The 16,529-nt window shown below is 39.3% G+C and overlaps 1 protein-coding gene across 1 annotated transcript in view; it reads right to left on the minus strand.

Annotated features, from left to right (window-relative positions):
* Positions 1-16,529, minus strand: part of KIAA1549L (KIAA1549 like) — a gene marked incomplete at its 5' end in the record, with an annotated part of 98,940 nt that overhangs the window by 33,654 nt on the left and 48,757 nt on the right. The window contains 6 exons of the mRNA XM_084287246.1: positions 247-270; positions 1,851-1,978; positions 5,575-5,765; positions 11,358-11,521; positions 14,169-14,340; positions 15,702-15,853. Coding sequence (XP_084143372.1) covers positions 247-270; positions 1,851-1,978; positions 5,575-5,765; positions 11,358-11,521; positions 14,169-14,340; positions 15,702-15,853 — 831 coding nt within the window. The remainder of the gene's footprint in view (positions 1-246; positions 271-1,850; positions 1,979-5,574; positions 5,766-11,357; positions 11,522-14,168; positions 14,341-15,701; positions 15,854-16,529) is intronic.

A 16,529-nucleotide genomic window follows, 5' to 3' on the forward strand; every position in this document is an offset into this window, starting at 1 on the left:
AACAAACAAGAAAGTAGTTATTAGTTTTCCAGCGTAATTTGAAAAGTACATAGTTATTGTTATCAAATAAAGTAGAAACTAAAATGAAATTAAGATTTAAAATAAAGAGTTAGGATTTGCACATATGATATTGAAAGGCTTCTTTAAACAGCTATGCCTATGTTCTACAAACGCAGTACAGTCCAGGTCAGAAGAGAGGATGTCAGGTGTTAGTCAGACTTTTAACGACAAATTTCATGTTCTTACCAATTTTCTTTGAAGATTTAAAACCTAACAAAACAAAACAAAATATACCATTGCTAAATTATTTTGCCAACATGTGTAAACATTACCTGGCACTAGTTTTGAACACTGGCTGTCTTGGGTTAAAAAGATAAATAAATCATAAATTTTAACTCTGGAAACCATGAATGTTACTGTCTTGTAAAAGAAGCTTCATTTGAAACATTAAAATATATCTTTATGATCATAAATATATATATATATATATATATATATATATATATATATATATATATATATATTTTAATCCTGATTACAAAGGAAAGACTTCTTTGAGATAGCCCAGTAAGAGTACTTATTATTATGGGACTGGAGCTATCAGTAAAGTCATAGATACATCAGAAGAAAGAATAACATTTAGCAAACACATTCACAACAGAAAGTGAACAAAATTTTTCTGTGAATTTGCAAATCACGGATTTAAATCAGTAAAGCTGATTTAAAAACAGAACACTACAGTTATATCAATTTTAGGGTCCCCACAAGATGTAGTGCTGTACGGTACATGCATGGGAAGAGCAGAGGACACAAAAAATGCAGTGTGATTTGCTGTATAGGACAAGGGCCATCTCTGGTGCTTTGTATCTGTCTCTATATCCCACTGTATTTTTGCTAAAGCAGCAAAGCCTTTCTTTGCAGGACACTTTAGTATTCGACGTAGTGATCGTCAAGAGATGGCAATGTCACACGAGGACTGCCATCAGCACGGTCTGCAGAGGCTACCCAGGTGATTTACTGGAGAAATGAGAAGTGATCTAAACTAAGTTTTTCTCTTTATCCGAGTCCTCACTTCCAAACTTGTATTTTTAACAAGGAATTATAGATCTGTATTCGTGACATAATTTGGTGAGGCCACATGTAGCCTGATTCCCTCCCTTTAAAGGCAAGTGATCAGCTGAGTCAGGCACAGTCTTTTCTATTCATACAGAAAATGGGACCGTGGAAGCAAAGCTGTAACTCATGAGAAATGAGCAGAGAGATGGACAACAGCAAAAAGCAAGGAAGAAAGGGGATGTGATCCAGCTCTCATCAGATGTTCCTGATACACCTCAAATCACAAGTCACCACCATCAACCAAGGGCTTGAAAAAACCACCCAGCATTACATCCTAGGTGCATCAGAAAAAGCTGTCAGTAAGTGTTAGTAACAAAAATGTACGACGAGGAGTATTAGAAATGGGAAGTTAAAGCTCTGGATGTCTCACACGTTTCTCACCAAGTAATTCACCTTCATCAGGTCTGGGCTCAGCAACAGTAGTAAGAGAAATGAACGTAATGCACAAAAATAAATGTAAAGCCAGTCTACCTACTAAGCACCATCAGGTCTCCACTAGTTTACTGGCTTAAAATAAATAAACAAGCACAGAAAAACTTGCAAAGGCCCGTGCAGAGTAAGTGAACACCATGCTGTTTTGTGTGAAGTCGACAAATAGTTACAGCAGGAAAAAAAGTGAAACCAGCTATAAACAGAAAATGCCCAAAGGGCAGCTAAAGGCATGGGAAGATGTGCCAGGGTGGGTACCATGACAGGGCGGCTGCAAGCAGCTTTCAGCAGGACACGCTTCTCACCGTTTCTTTTCCTTCCTTCGTCCTTTGTCACTTTTTGTGGTGCCATTACTTTCTGCGGGGAGCTCCGGCTGGAGCTGGGCTTTCCCGACTCGTTGCTGATGATGGAGCCGTTCTGACTCGGGGACCGGCTGCAAGTAACCATAGCAACAAGAGAGGCTGTCAGCTCTTCACAAACCTGGTTTCAAGGTTATTTCCTCTGCACAGCTTGCGCCGCTGAGTTTTCAAGTCTGGTTTTGCACCAGAATGAGCCAGAACACGAGCGGCGTGCACAAAGACGGAAAGGCAGGAGCAGACCGCTGCTCCTCCACGAGAGAGAAGCATCTTATGTGACAGCAAAAGCAGCCACTTCTCGTGCACAACCCCCACGACACCAGAAGCAGCACTGCAGAGGACAAAAACTCCCGTGATTAATTTAGTGACATTTAGAGAGCTAAAATACAGCAGACCCTTGTTTTCATAAACGTGGCTAAACTAATTCCTTTATTACTCAGCCTGCCTTTACACACAACTATTTTCGCAGCCGTAATGCAAAATTATGTGCTCACTTCATGTGTATGCACACACAATGTGAGAAGAGTATTCAGTCGTAAGGAGCAAATTGAGAAAAGCAGGCCAAAGTAGGAGATAGAAACTTTGGTGCTGCTCCAAATCCCGGTGTCGCATTGCTTCTGGGCTTGAACAGGAATGAAAGCAGCCCACAGGACCTGTGTAGTCACCGGTGCACCTACCTGCGATTAATCACTCCCAAGTGGTACAGTCAATGAAAGGATAATGCAAACAGGCTGCATCTCTGGGAAAAAATGGCTTAGTCAAGAGGGCTTTCATTCACAGAGAGAAATCAAATCAACGTCTATGGCTGTCACAGCGGCTTTGTATTCAGGAAATGGTAGCAAGCCAAAACAACTGTGAAGACCATCCTGCAAAATTATTGCTGATTCTGTATCACCAGCTTGAAACATCCATTTACCTCCAGCTCTGACTGTCCTGTCTGGGCTCAATAAAGATCATTTACTGTGGTCAGGACAGGAAGGGACAAGTATGAGGAAGTCATTCCTAGGGACTCTCTTGAGGATATCCTAGACTGAAATATATATAATTTGACACAGGCTCTTTCCAGATCCATGGATTTAGGAAAACTCAGCATGCAGCCCACCTCATCTCAACTTGTGGATTTTCGTGTGAAATTCTATTGAGAATAAATATTCTTGAAAAGTAGAATTGCTCCCCAATAGACACATCTGTTACTGCTAATGAACAGTCCCAGTAAATAAATGATTTACAGACTAATAGTAAATAAATGAGTACAGACTAATGCCTGAAGAAAAGCTGCTCTGCTTGGGAACAAGGAAAAGAAACAAGTACAGATAGCTTGCAGCATGATTTCTGCTGCCACTGAGCTAAATATTCATCATTTTTCAGTGACCATTGTATTTATTATCTTTTAAGTTTCCACTGGTAATAATATCTGTATACTGACCAGTTACCAGCCACTTCACACTTCAGAGCAGCCTGCTTTAAATTGACCTTTCCAGACTGCTGAGTAACCGGGACCAAAGAGCAGATACATAAAGGTCAAGAATTTTTTCTTCATCTTAAGAAACCATTCAGTTCCATCCCCAGACACAGCTGATGGGGACGAAAAGAGACGAAATTTCTGCGTGTTCTCACTTACTCACGTAATCACCCCAAGGGAGATAAAACTAACTCCGTACTACTGTTTGCTTAGGACGGTAGCAAAGAAGTATCACAGGCTCCATACATTTTTATAGACAGGGTAACGCTCCTGTGAACTCCTGAATCAAGTCTGCTAACCAACATTTGCTTAAAAAACAGGCAGATTAAGTAGGGGGGAATTTCTACACTCATTCCAAGGACTGAGCGAGGTGCCTAAGCACTTTTTTTAGACAATTAACTAATAGAGCCGCTTTGTATTTTCTGTGTGTATTTCCACGTGGCTTTGAAGAGACTTCAAAACATTTTACAAAGCAGTTCCTGTTATTAACTGAGGTAGCACAGCACCAGCAGGTGAAGCTGGTATAACAGTGATCTTCCATTTGCCACTTTACCAGGGAACAGAAGACCAACAGGCACAAAGTCCACTTTGGTTCACGTTGAATGTAAAATCTGATCTTCATGGTTTGAGCGATTTATGGCATGAACAACACACCGCTGACATTAGAAGGACAGAATAACAGTTTACATGCAAAGCAACTACAGTAACCATAGCAATTCTCACCTGGCTTACTCTTCTCTTTTTATCCTACCTCCAAATAGCATTGCAGATGATTTACTGGACAACCAGACAAACATACCAAACCTAACGTGCCAGCTCAGTAGCCTTCTGTTTCCCTTCTCCTGTAGGGAAAACCTCAGCATATGACCAACGAGAAGGTTCACCCCTCCAAGAAGTGCAGCAACACCAGGAGCTCCAGCCCCATGCTGCATGGGCTGGCACCTCGCACAGCTGCAGGCAGCTTCAGTGTCTTTCAGCGGCAGCACACAGAAATGCTGTACTGAGTTTTCCAAGCTTTTCTGTTACTCCTACAGGGCAAATATCATTGTGCATTGGCATGTGTAAAATGAGGTGACTCAACTACAAAGATTTAATTTTCTATAGGATTTCTCTGCTCTAAACACATAGCCTTCTTTTATGTAATCAAATCCCTACAAGAAGCAAGGACCCTTAATGCCTGTGAACTAGAAAACAACCTGTTGCCTCTCCTCATGCTGTTTACTGCATGGTTTTACTTTTCTCTCTTCCCTTCAGTATCATTCTTCAGCAATGGCGATAAAAAGTTGATGATCCTCTGCTCCAAATTAATTTCAAGGACAACAGGTCAAGGAAAATTGGACTTGAAACATGCAAAACACCTGAGGTAAAGGTATAATCTGCTTCCTTGCCTGTCATGACTGAGATAAGAAATACTGACCTAATAGTTTCTCTGAGAATGATTCAGGGTAGACCTCAGGTAAAACTTTATAACAAGAAAGGCAGCAAAGAAGATTCTCAAAGAAGCTACGATGATCACACCACTGGAAGACTTTAAAGAAATTTAAAGAAGTTCAGGCAGGGGTATATTTGACAATGCAGTGGAGAAGAGTGAGGGTCAGGAAACTTCCCAGGGAGCTTCTAATCTGTGTTCCTACAACCCTGTAGACTTTGAAGAAACTGCTAACCTGAGAAACTTCACTCTAGACACTGATGCCATCTAGTCTGCTCTAACTTGTCCTGCTATAGACACTCTGAAGCTAGAGGTCTTGCTTTAATGACATAATTCAGTGGACATTTAGGGTTTGCTCTTCAGCTAATGAAGACACTGGGTTCAGTTCTGGACTGATGCAGTCTGTCCGTGGAGCTACAGCAATTTACAGTTGCAGAAGTCCTGCCTTTTGCTTCATTTGAGAAATGATCAGTGTTCATGCTCCAGATCCAATGTTTACTTCAGGTTCATCGCTTGTACAATGCCAGAATGCACAAGAGAGCCACTTCCCATTTACCTCCTCTAACCACGTACAACCCGTGAAGATTTCACTTCATTTTATCTTGTATTTTGCAGCAATCGTACCCATCCAGTGCAGACAAATGTTACGCCAAGAATATATTGCGGAAGAACCATCTGTCACACACAGAGCCTGGGTGCCAAACCTTACAGATTTTCCCAAGCAACTGGCAGCATGTACCCCATTTCTGCATAAACCTCTGCAGACGCAGGTAACTCCATACCTTTTCCTTGTTTCGTTGGATTGGGCAGTTTTAATGGTGCTCCCATCCTGAGTAATTTCTCTCTCCTGGGAGGCAGGAGCATCTCTCACTGCAAGTGGAAGTACGACGGTCTCCTGAGTTACAGGCAAAACTTCATCTTCAGCTCCCTGCTGCCCTAAGTGTTGTTTGGCGTAGTCGAAGCCTTGCACTGGCTGAAAAAAAAAAAAAAAAAGAAAAAGAAAAAAAGGTGGGCAAAAAAAGTTTCCAGCATGTGTCATATGTTAATACAAAATTTCCAACTGAATATATAATTTCCTCTATCCTTTAACTTCTTTAATTAAATAAACTAGAGGTAAAAATGTGTAGATTACAATATGAATGCCCAACAAAGCAGTTTTTCTGATGAGATCCCCATTCCATGTATTTTAAACATGATTAATTGGAATTAAATTGATCTTGGCTAACCCTTCTTTTGCTGCCTTAACACCCCCAGAAATTCCTCTGATAGACAATGGAAAAACGAACACAAAAAAGAAGATATTAGGAAGGAGAAAAATAAGACCATACAGAAAATGGAAAACTTTGTCTATGAAACAATCTTGTGTTTGCAAAGGAGGTGGGAGTAATTTATTCCAGATCAAGACAAAGCAAAATAGGCACAAATAGAAGTTTCATGGGCAAATTTTTCCCCAAAAAAGGTCCTTTTCAGGACAGTGAAATTACATTCCCCCTGGCTTGTAAGTTGCCTACTGAGAAGGTTCTTACTGATTTCACTTGTTTCTCTTGAGAAGTGGCATTCACAAGAGGCTTGCAGCCCAGCAGCTGAGGGCTGCGTGCCCAGGCTCTTCTAGCCTGAAGCCACGGCTGTGCTTTTCCTGCTGCCTCTGCAAGCGAGAAGCAGAAATGACAAACGTGATCTGGGCAATGCAGCCACCAAATGTGGATTCTCCCAGCGGAGAAATTAAATCATTTAGGCAAAACTTAGCTTTCCAAACTGCGTTTTTTATTGGGGAAAAAAAAATCACTCAAACCAACTCAGGAAAAAATATGTGTATCAGAACAATGTCAATTCACCATCAGTACCCCATGGTAAGTCACGATGCTATTGTCCCTGACAGAGCCGTCTGCTTGCCTCCTCTGAATGCAAGGTACTGCAAAAGCAGCCACCAAATTAACTATCAAGGGAGGGAACGAGGAAAGGAAGCAGAAGCTGTGTGAAGGCAGCTAGGAAGAACTTACTGCACACTATCCTAGAAAACAATATCTTTAACCAAAATAATATTTTTTCAGCCTCATTATCTATATTAACTGTTAGTCAAGACCATCACAGTTATTCTCCAAAACAGGAAACAACACAGAAAAGCTGATGAAATCAGGTATTTCTCCCTCTGTGCCTTTCAAACAGTAGAATTTACAACTTTTAATTCATATCTTATTTAAAGCAAAAATTAGCAAAGCCAGAACGTGAGAATTTTTACAGAACTCTACGGAGTCCCAGCTTGGATGTGCCAAAGGAAGAAAATGAAGGATTAGTTTAATCTGAGCTCTACTTACCACCATGCCTGGTAACAAACTGCATTAAAAATGAATAGCTGAAAAAGCCATCCTCATCAGCGGACATATTGCGTTAAATAAAATTTGATCTTGGAACCCTGCTCTGAGAAAGCCCACAGGAACAGATGGCTTCACCACCCCTGAAGGGAACTGGCAAGGCTGAATCACGATCAGGCACTGCTAAAGCACAGCAAGCATAGGTGTCCAATAAGGCCACAGTACTGAGAAAGACTGAAGGAGAGGGATTTGAATATTGATTTTGAAATAAATGAATGATCAGACAATTAAATTACGCTGTCTGGCAAAGGGCAGAATGAATACAGGGAGTTTTCTGGGACATTTTTTTTTCTCTGTAGCAATCACAAAAAAGACACTGATATTTAACTAAAAGGAAAGAAAAGAACAGAAAAGCAAACAAAGAAGAAAAAAGTAAGGTTACTCCCTCCTTCTGCATATACCCATGTACACAGACAGATTCTCTAATCTTTTTTTTTTTTTTCCCATGCCCTTTATCAAATTGATAGTGGCTTTTTTCTCATGGCCTGCAGTATTTGCTTGGGGGTCTTAGACTGCAGATCTTATCTCTGTTTACCTGCAAGCTTATATTTTCATGCGCTAAAAGAAAGGAAAGGTGACAAATCAGATTACAGCCTTTAAAAAAAAGCATGCTGTGAATTTGGAAGCAAGAAAGGTAAAAACTAACATCTATCCAAAACCTCAAAGTAAAAACAGTATCTCAAAACAAAAGCAGCATTTAAAGAGCATTAAAATAAATTCCCATCAGAATTCTGCCCATTTGCCTATGTACTACTTTTAATTTTGCAACTGGAAAGTCAATTGGAAAAAATGGTAACCTTGCCATTTCCCTTCAACTTCGTCCTGATGTCACTGGCTGCTCAGTCAGTTCCAAATGGCAACACAATGCAACACAATTCTTAAGACACCATAAACTAACCTGTACATGAGAGGTCATTTTTTAAACTTTACTGATTTAGCCTTCAGTCTGTTACAACAGCAATGCCATTTCTGATTTACCAGGCAGAGGCAGCAATCCTGCTGTTACAGCGCAGCTCCCTTCTGCAGAATGATACAGTGCTGGGCGTTTCAGTACCCCTCTGCGCTGTGCTCACGCATCCTGTCCTGTTGACATGGGACACAGTCCCCGAAGGGCAGTAGCAGGCAGCTCTGCTCTGCAAAGAACTGCAGCGTCCCTCTGCTCGCAGCAGCAGCAGGACTGCAGCGCCAAACAGGCAGCTCTGCTCTGCCAGCTCCCCTGCGACGGGACTTTGGAAATAGAAACACCTCTCAAAACAAAACCAGCCGAAACCCAAGGCTGTTGGTATCCCGTAACACTCTCTTCTCTATATAGTTTACTGTATGTTCTAAAGGCATCATAAAGCTATTGCAATGATTCAACAGCAAGACTCAGGCTCACAGAAAAAAAAAAAAATTAAAGCTGTTCCTTAAACTGAAAATCCTGCTGCTGTGGCTCCGCTTCCAGAACAGATTTAGCATTAATCAAGCAGTCTCAGGCACTTTTCTAAGCAATGAAATATATTATATTTATTTTAAATGTGATGTAGATATGTCATCATCCGCTATTTGTATTGCCAAACTGCATGAAATGAAGAAATTACAGCTCGAGTAATTACTGCTATTCCTGATATAACTAATGCTGGAATTAAAAATAAAACTTTTCTTTTCAAAATGACCTTATTACATTATCTTCCCAAAATACATTCCTTAGCCTTATTTTAAGTAAAGATGCTGAAATCAGGACAGACCAAGCCAGACCATCCCCACCCTGCTGCAGGATTTATCTCCCGTGGTCCATATGCCCGCGTCTGCCCTAAGCTGGGTCTGGCTGAACCTTTCTGATGGAACCATCTTTGCAAAACTAAATAGCAATCAATTTAGCTTTCATTTTGAAATGCATCACTATCTCTATAATGAGATATATCTCTATATTTTATGGAGTCTCAAAAAGTACCAAAAATGACCTGCATATGTACTAGCACTTTAGCTTGGATCAGGAATGGACTTTTGAAGCGAATCTCCAAATTACCTTCACTGGCCACACTTTGCTTCACATCTCAAAGCTCATGAATCTCCTTTCAGATAAAAGAAAAATGGGAAATGTTACTCTAGAAGTGGGTCTACTGTACTGCAGTTGCAAAGCAGAATCATAGAATGGTTTGGATTGGCAGGGACGTTAAATATCTAAATACCTAATAAATATCTAAATATTTAAATATCTAATCCCAACCCCGTGCCATGGGCAGGGACCCCTCCCACCAGACCAAGTTGCCCAAAGCCCTATCCAGCCTGGCCCTGAACAATCCCAGGGTTGGGGCATCCACAGCTTCTCTGGGCAATCTGTACCAATGTCTCACCAGCCTCAGAGTAAAGACTTTCTTCCCAATATCTAATGTAAACCTACCCTTTTTTAGTTTAAAACATCACTCCTTGTCCTGTAACTCCATGCTCTGACAAAGAGCCCCTCTCCTGAGAGCAAATGTGCGGTAAAATCTCCTGAAATGAGTATAGCGTGGATGCTGGCAGCTCAGCACCAACTGTTTTGATCTGCAGATTAAACTCCTGTGTGATGACATTGATTGCTAATGTAAATTTAGCCTGACTGAACAAGTTTCCACCTGACCACCTGTATTACAGCCTGATTAAATTCTGGTTTCTTAGGGAAAAATCAAAATTTGACATTCTCTTTCTTTTTGGAATGACAACTGTGGAATACTAAAACACTTTCAAGCTCTTTGCTGTAACCTCTGCCAGCAGTCTTTTGTTGTTGATGTTGTTTTTTGTTTTGTTCTTTAATAGCAACTTTGTTCCACTGCACAGCATCCCATAATGATGGCCAGCTCAAAACAATGTACGTATGTAGTTTCACTTTGCATGTCAGCTGGTAATAAGACTGCATATAAGAAGAATTAAATGTTGCACGTTATTTGCAGTAACCCCTAATAAAGTAGGATCTGTATTTTAGACATTTCAATGGGCCATTATGTGATATCACTGCAGTGGTATTAATTTTTGTCACATTTGCAATATTACTTGTTTCAGTTTTTCAGATCTAGTCTTAACACTAGTTTGATAATGTCAGATAAGTAGATGAGCACACTGTAAATGAATGAAAATGTCTTTTCTGTATCATTTTGGATAAAAATGTCTTTTTCCAGCTGGCACCAGCTGTACCCATCTGCAACTAAGCTAAGCTTAGGAGAAAAGACCTGTCATATGCATCCTTCAGCTCTCCCTCCAATTTACATTTTTCAGCACTAGCAGCAATGAAGTTGAAATCACAATAAGCCTGCTGTCTGCAGCATTAGCAAACAAATGAAACAAAATTTCACTTCAATCCCATGCCAATGAAAAAGAACAAAGCCAACTAAAAGGGTGAAGGAACAGTACGACTAATACACACACTCTGTGGATACACTCCTAACTTTGGCTGGCCCTGTCTAAGAGCAACGTTGCAAAGGCAGACTTTTTCATTACAGAAACAAAATACTATTCTGTAACATATTTCTGCTAGATAATCAAACTGGAAATGTATTTGATTTGAAATATATATATATATATATATATATACCCTTATATTAGGCTAGTAAGTTTAAGGAAAATTTCATTGTTTGAACCCAATCAACAATATCCACAAATAAATTAGAAAGTTCAGACCATCTAAAAGGGAAATAGCATTCAGAGAAATTTTCTGAAGAATTAAAAAAAAAAAAAAATCTCTGAATTACCAGCTGGATGGAGCACTTCTGACTAGGACCAGGTCTGAACTACTGCCAAAGCCCACAACTTCAAATGTTGCCACGCACAGCGCATAGAAGCAGCTCAGGCCACGGGTCTGAGAACGATATTCTAAGGCAGAAATGCTGCTGACAAGACCTGGGTGTGATATTCCATGTCCTAATCTGTACACCAGCTTCGTGAAGGAAGCAACTGTCCTGATTATAGCCTACTTAGCCCAAATGACAAAGTGCTTTCCATCACTGTGTAGCAGCTACTCTGTCACCCAGCAAATGTCAAGCTGTGAAGTAATCTGATGAGTGGAACAGAAGGGTAATTGCTCTGACCAGAGGTATCAAGAACAGACAAGTCCAAAGGCCCAACCTGTGAGCTGTGACCACTTGAATTCCAAATACCCTTCACTTGCATCTAGCAAAGCATGAGTTAAAACTTCAGAAAGCAAAGGGGTGTCTTGGATCTGGAGATCAGTCACTCACTTTAGCTCTTTGAGGCAGGTTCATCATGGTGTCCGGTTTGAAGTCATTCTTGTTTTTCCTGCACAGAACTGCCGTAATAATAATGATGATAACCGTAACCACAGCAATGGGAGCCAGCACTGCTGCAATGATCCACAGGTTGTTTGGTGGGTTCTTCACCACGGCTATAGAAAATTGCAAAAACAGGTAAGTTTTACCATGTAAATGAAAGAGTCAAGTTGCTTCCAACAGTATCTTCAGCTGCCTATAATAATTAGTATAAAAGGATTGTTAGTAACCTAGCTATGCCTTCGTATTAATTAAATTTAAAAAATGTATCATACTGTTCAATTCACAAATATCTGAGTTCTCTTCTTTAGTTAGTTATAGCCAGCTGCAAAACTAGCCATCAGCTCCCAAGTTAGATATCACTCAAATATTAATTTACAGAATAAGCACAGATATACACACACACACACAAAAAAGATGCAATTAATACATCCTTAAATACTTTTCAAAACAAAACCAGCTTATAGTAAGATAGCATGATAGCATGTGTGTTGAAAGTGTACACAGGGAGTCCATACCTCGTGTCACAGACTTGCAGGCTCAGCAAGAATAAATTGGCTCAGCTTTGAGACAATGAAGTTAAGAACACTAACAGTTATTACTGACAGCAATAGGCAATAAGAAAATGCTTCTCTCGTGCTCTAGAAATACTTTGTCATAGTTAAGGTCAAAATGAATCCATTATTTCTGAAGGAAGAGAAGGGATGAGGTTGGAAAGAGCTATTTGCAGATATATTAATAATGGCATGAGAAAAAGGGTACATTTCAGAAATGCGGTGGTGCTTAAATGTTTTAGACTCCTTTTCATCAGAATAAAGTCCCTTAGTATGCATGCTCAACTCGTACACACATAAACGATCCTCCTGTGACACAACCTCAGTTCTCATTACATTTCTTTCTGGACAAACACCAGATAATCTCCTTATGATTCTGTGTCTGCTTCACTGAAATATTTTGTGGACTTCAACACACCTTCTCTCTTTATTTTCCTGTGCTACTGGTTACTGGCATGGATAGGCAATTGTGAACAAACCAATGTACAACAGCCTTTCCTACTTCCTTGAGGATTAGTGCTTTCAAATGTCATTGCACTTATTAGCTGTCAGAGGCACACAGCATCTCTCAGGATCAGACTGAATGCACACCATCTTGCTCAGCAGCAGCTATGAAAGCCAGCTGAAAGTCCTTTTGAAGGTTGAGTCCCTTTTCTTTGTATATCTGCAACTTCTTGCAGAGCCAATACAATATTGGGCTAGGCAGGAATAGCACCGTTAGGTACCTAACAGCAATTGTATGCTTAGAGACTCTCTAAAACCCACACGAAACCCCAGGATTAAGTAACCTTTCAAGGTTCACTTCTCAATGAGCTTATATAATTCTAAATTAATGACCCTGGACATGTAGTTTGGCAATGAAAGGGCTGTGGGGAAGGAAAGAGAATCTGAATTTCATCAGACAACAATAAGCATAGCAATAATCACAGACTGCTGTTGCATAAGCAGAAAACAATTTTTGAAAAATCATAACTATTCTTTGGAGAGAACTCAGAAGAAACAATGGCCTTATGACTAAGAGGACAGACATTTTGGAGTCCTAGTTTGCGTCTTTAGTTCAGTTACTGGTTTGCAATGTGACCTTGAATAAGTCAATCCACAATTCATGCTACTCAACAGGATGTCGGTGGATTTCGAAACAAGCCTTTCATTTTGCTATAGCTCAGTCCCTCACTTAGGGAATGGTAACATCTATATTTTTTGTTATTACTCATCTGTCTTGTCTAACCAGACTACAAGCTCCTGAGGGTAGATGTCTTTTCTTACTGCATTTTGGTACAGAGCTTTTCATTCTGCTATAACAAAAATTATAATGAGTAAAAATGAAATGCACACAAAGTATTTTCTTTGGGAATACAAAGGCAGACTACAAACACTGTGTCTAAAATGAAACAAATTGATTTATTTTTTTTTCTCTAAAAAGGTATAAAGGTAGTTCTACTTCCTACATTTCAAATACTCTGGCTTCACAATCTCAGCTAACCAAGGCCGTAATTTCACTTTCTGTAAGTTTTGTTTATAATATTCTATGCATGTTTAACTTGTATGAAAACATGCAGTTGAATGAGGCTGCCTTCTCAGACCATGGAAACACAAAGTTAGATCATCATCATCAGCTGTCATATAATTATCTAACTACCCACATAGATCATAAAACTGCATGAAGAGTTATAAAGCTACTATACATTTCCTACAGCTATTTTAGTAAAAACAACACTAAGAAATACTGTAATTGAAAACAAATTAGTTTGGAATTTAAATGCCAGACTTTATGAAGACAGGAATGGAGACCTGGGGTTTTAGTCCAGTCAAAGTCAATTACAGACCGTAATCAAATCAAGAATCAGGTACAATATTGTGCACTCCCTGGAAATGATATCGTACTTAAGTATTCTAACTCAATCATATACTTATGGATGATACATCAATTACTTATTACAGTGGTTCCTTCTTTTCCTATCACCATTACATGCAATTATTTCAGTATCACTGCTCCTCTAGGCAGAAGAGATGGCTGAAATAATGGACCCTGGAAGTCCCATTTTATACACTTTTTAGCCAGTAAGGAGAGCCAGTATGGAAACCCAAATTATAACTTTAATTCCACCTGGATAAACATCTTGGAAAAGCGGAGAGATTGTTAAAGACATCAATTCACACATTAAACTGTTATTTAAATAAAATAGAGAAATTTCAAAAGGACTCTTACGATCAGCTTGAACTTGAATCACATAACCTAACGTCAAGGCCATTCGCTGGGAGTCAACAGTACTCAGAATTTTGGCAGCTGCAGTGCCCAGCAAAGGTTTGCCATTATATAAAGTATAGTACGTCAGTTCCGCTGGCTCCTTGGGTCCTGGAATTCGTTGGATTTTAACCATCTTTCAAAAAAAAAAATAAAAAGAGAGAAAGAAATTAATTTCAGTTGTATCATATCATCAGAAAACCAGCAAGAAGCTACCTGAAGGCAGTGCACACAGTCTGTCAGACCCAGTGTAAGCATAAGCGCCATGCAAATAGCCTCAGAGGAGCAGAGCTTCCTCTCACCACATCCCAGTGTATTAAAATTAGTGAGGACTGACTGCCTTCATAAAAGTCCTTAAACATGATCCTAATGTATACTCCTATACGAGGAAAAGCATGCAGTAAAAAAAAGGAAAGGGCATTAGAGTCCTCTGTAAAGAGGGAATTCTTAAAATCGGTCCTAATGTTGAAAGCTACACTTTACCAGCACATTGCAGTTCAAAAATTCCCTCACATTTTACTGCTACATTCATTATTTTTGATCCCAGGCTACCAATAAAAGGAACCACGTTTTCTCAATTTTATTCAGCAGAACACCAGCAGAATTTTAAAATTGTACCTCTACCTTTTTTTTTTTTTTTTTTTGAGATTCTTCTCCATTATGTTGAAGCCTAAAATATGTCATATTTTCACAGAGAATTTTAAAAGGTTCACGATTCCCATAAATAACAATGTATTTCTTTTAAAAATTCTTTCATTGGGAAAATACACAGAATTGTGGGCAAATAAGAAAAGTGGTAATTTGTTTTTACATCTCATAATAAGTGGTTATTGAAAAATAACACACAACAAAAGGAAAAAGTAGTAACTTGTGATGCATTTTGGAACAGAGACCCTCTTTGAATCCCCTACAACTAACATCAATTGGCTAAGTAAGTAAGAAAGCAAAATAACGTTGTTTCAAATAAATGAATGGGAAATGTTGCCACATAAGGGAAAGATGATTAATAAATTCTCTCTGCTTCATAATGTGATCTATGGACATATAATTTGATGACTAACCATGTATAAGGACTGCTTCATACATTTTTTCAACAAAAAGAAAAAAGTTCTGCCTTTATTGATGGAAGAGCTAGGAAACTTCTTTTTTTACCCCTTAAGAACAAAAAGTCAGAACTATTCATTATTTCCAATATAAGACTTTTTGATAAAATATGTATATTGTATTTATCTTCACAGGAACCGAAGGCAAAATATTTATTGACACTGATTAACTAATGACAGCTTTTAGAAGATGAGAGGCATTAAACATGGCTGACTTTAGAAAAAGGAATTCATTAGTAACGCCATGCATATTGCATTCACTGCTTTAGTGTTGATGAAAAAAGACAGGAAACCTCAACCCAGTTCGAGTTTTCCGCACAAATTCAGGCTGTATGCATCCAAACAAAGCCCTTTCCAGAACATGTCTAGGTGTAACTGATGTTGCATCAACCACCTGCACAGTGTAGCTGCCCACGGTGGTGGCACGTTTAAATCGTCTTCCTTGCTGATGGGACATCATGAACAGCGGGGCCAGGCGCTGCTCCATCAGTCGTGCAAAGCTCTGGTTGTTCAGTCCCAGCAACGCAATATCAACCCCTTGTATAACTGTGGGAATGGAGAAAAGCAAACATCAGCACATCTTACACCGACAGGTTAAGTATCACGTGGTTTGCAGGGCTGTTTGCCAGGGACCAGCTAGATTAGAAGGAAAATAACTGGAAACTCTTTCAGCAGAGTTCTGCCCTCTCGACGATTCCCAGCAGGGATATACTGTGCTTCTGTTTCAGTCACTGCACTGTGCTTCTCAGGTAATGCCAAGGATGTTTCAGAGAATAAAATCCTCCAAAAACATTCTTTAGCTTTTAGTTTACCAAAAGGTCTTACAAAAGCACCTAATCTGTAATCTCTCATGTAAAAAGTCAGTGAAAACCTGTTTGAGAGCTGTCTGATTTGATGCTTGTCAGAGGAACAGTTGTTAACTAAAAGTGTTGTTAACTAAACAACACTTGTTTGTTGTTTTTTTTTTATCCAGCAGTTTTGAAACCTGCAGTTAGAATTTTGTACAACTGTTTGGAAAAAAATATTACTTGTTTGAGAGCACTGAACAGACATTTCGTAAGTGCTAATGGATGTAAAATAAAACGTACACTGAATTTACATAGTTCAAACACAGCATGCTAATTTAGTTCACATATGTGTATGATTTCTCAATATTATTTAAAAATTCATTTGGGAACATCTGTTTTTTTAACAACACTGTTTCTATTGTAATACCAACAGT

Source organism: Netta rufina (genome assembly GCF_964035555.1).
Source record: "Netta rufina genome assembly, chromosome: 5".
Taxonomy (NCBI): domain Eukaryota; kingdom Metazoa; phylum Chordata; class Aves; order Anseriformes; family Anatidae; genus Netta; species Netta rufina.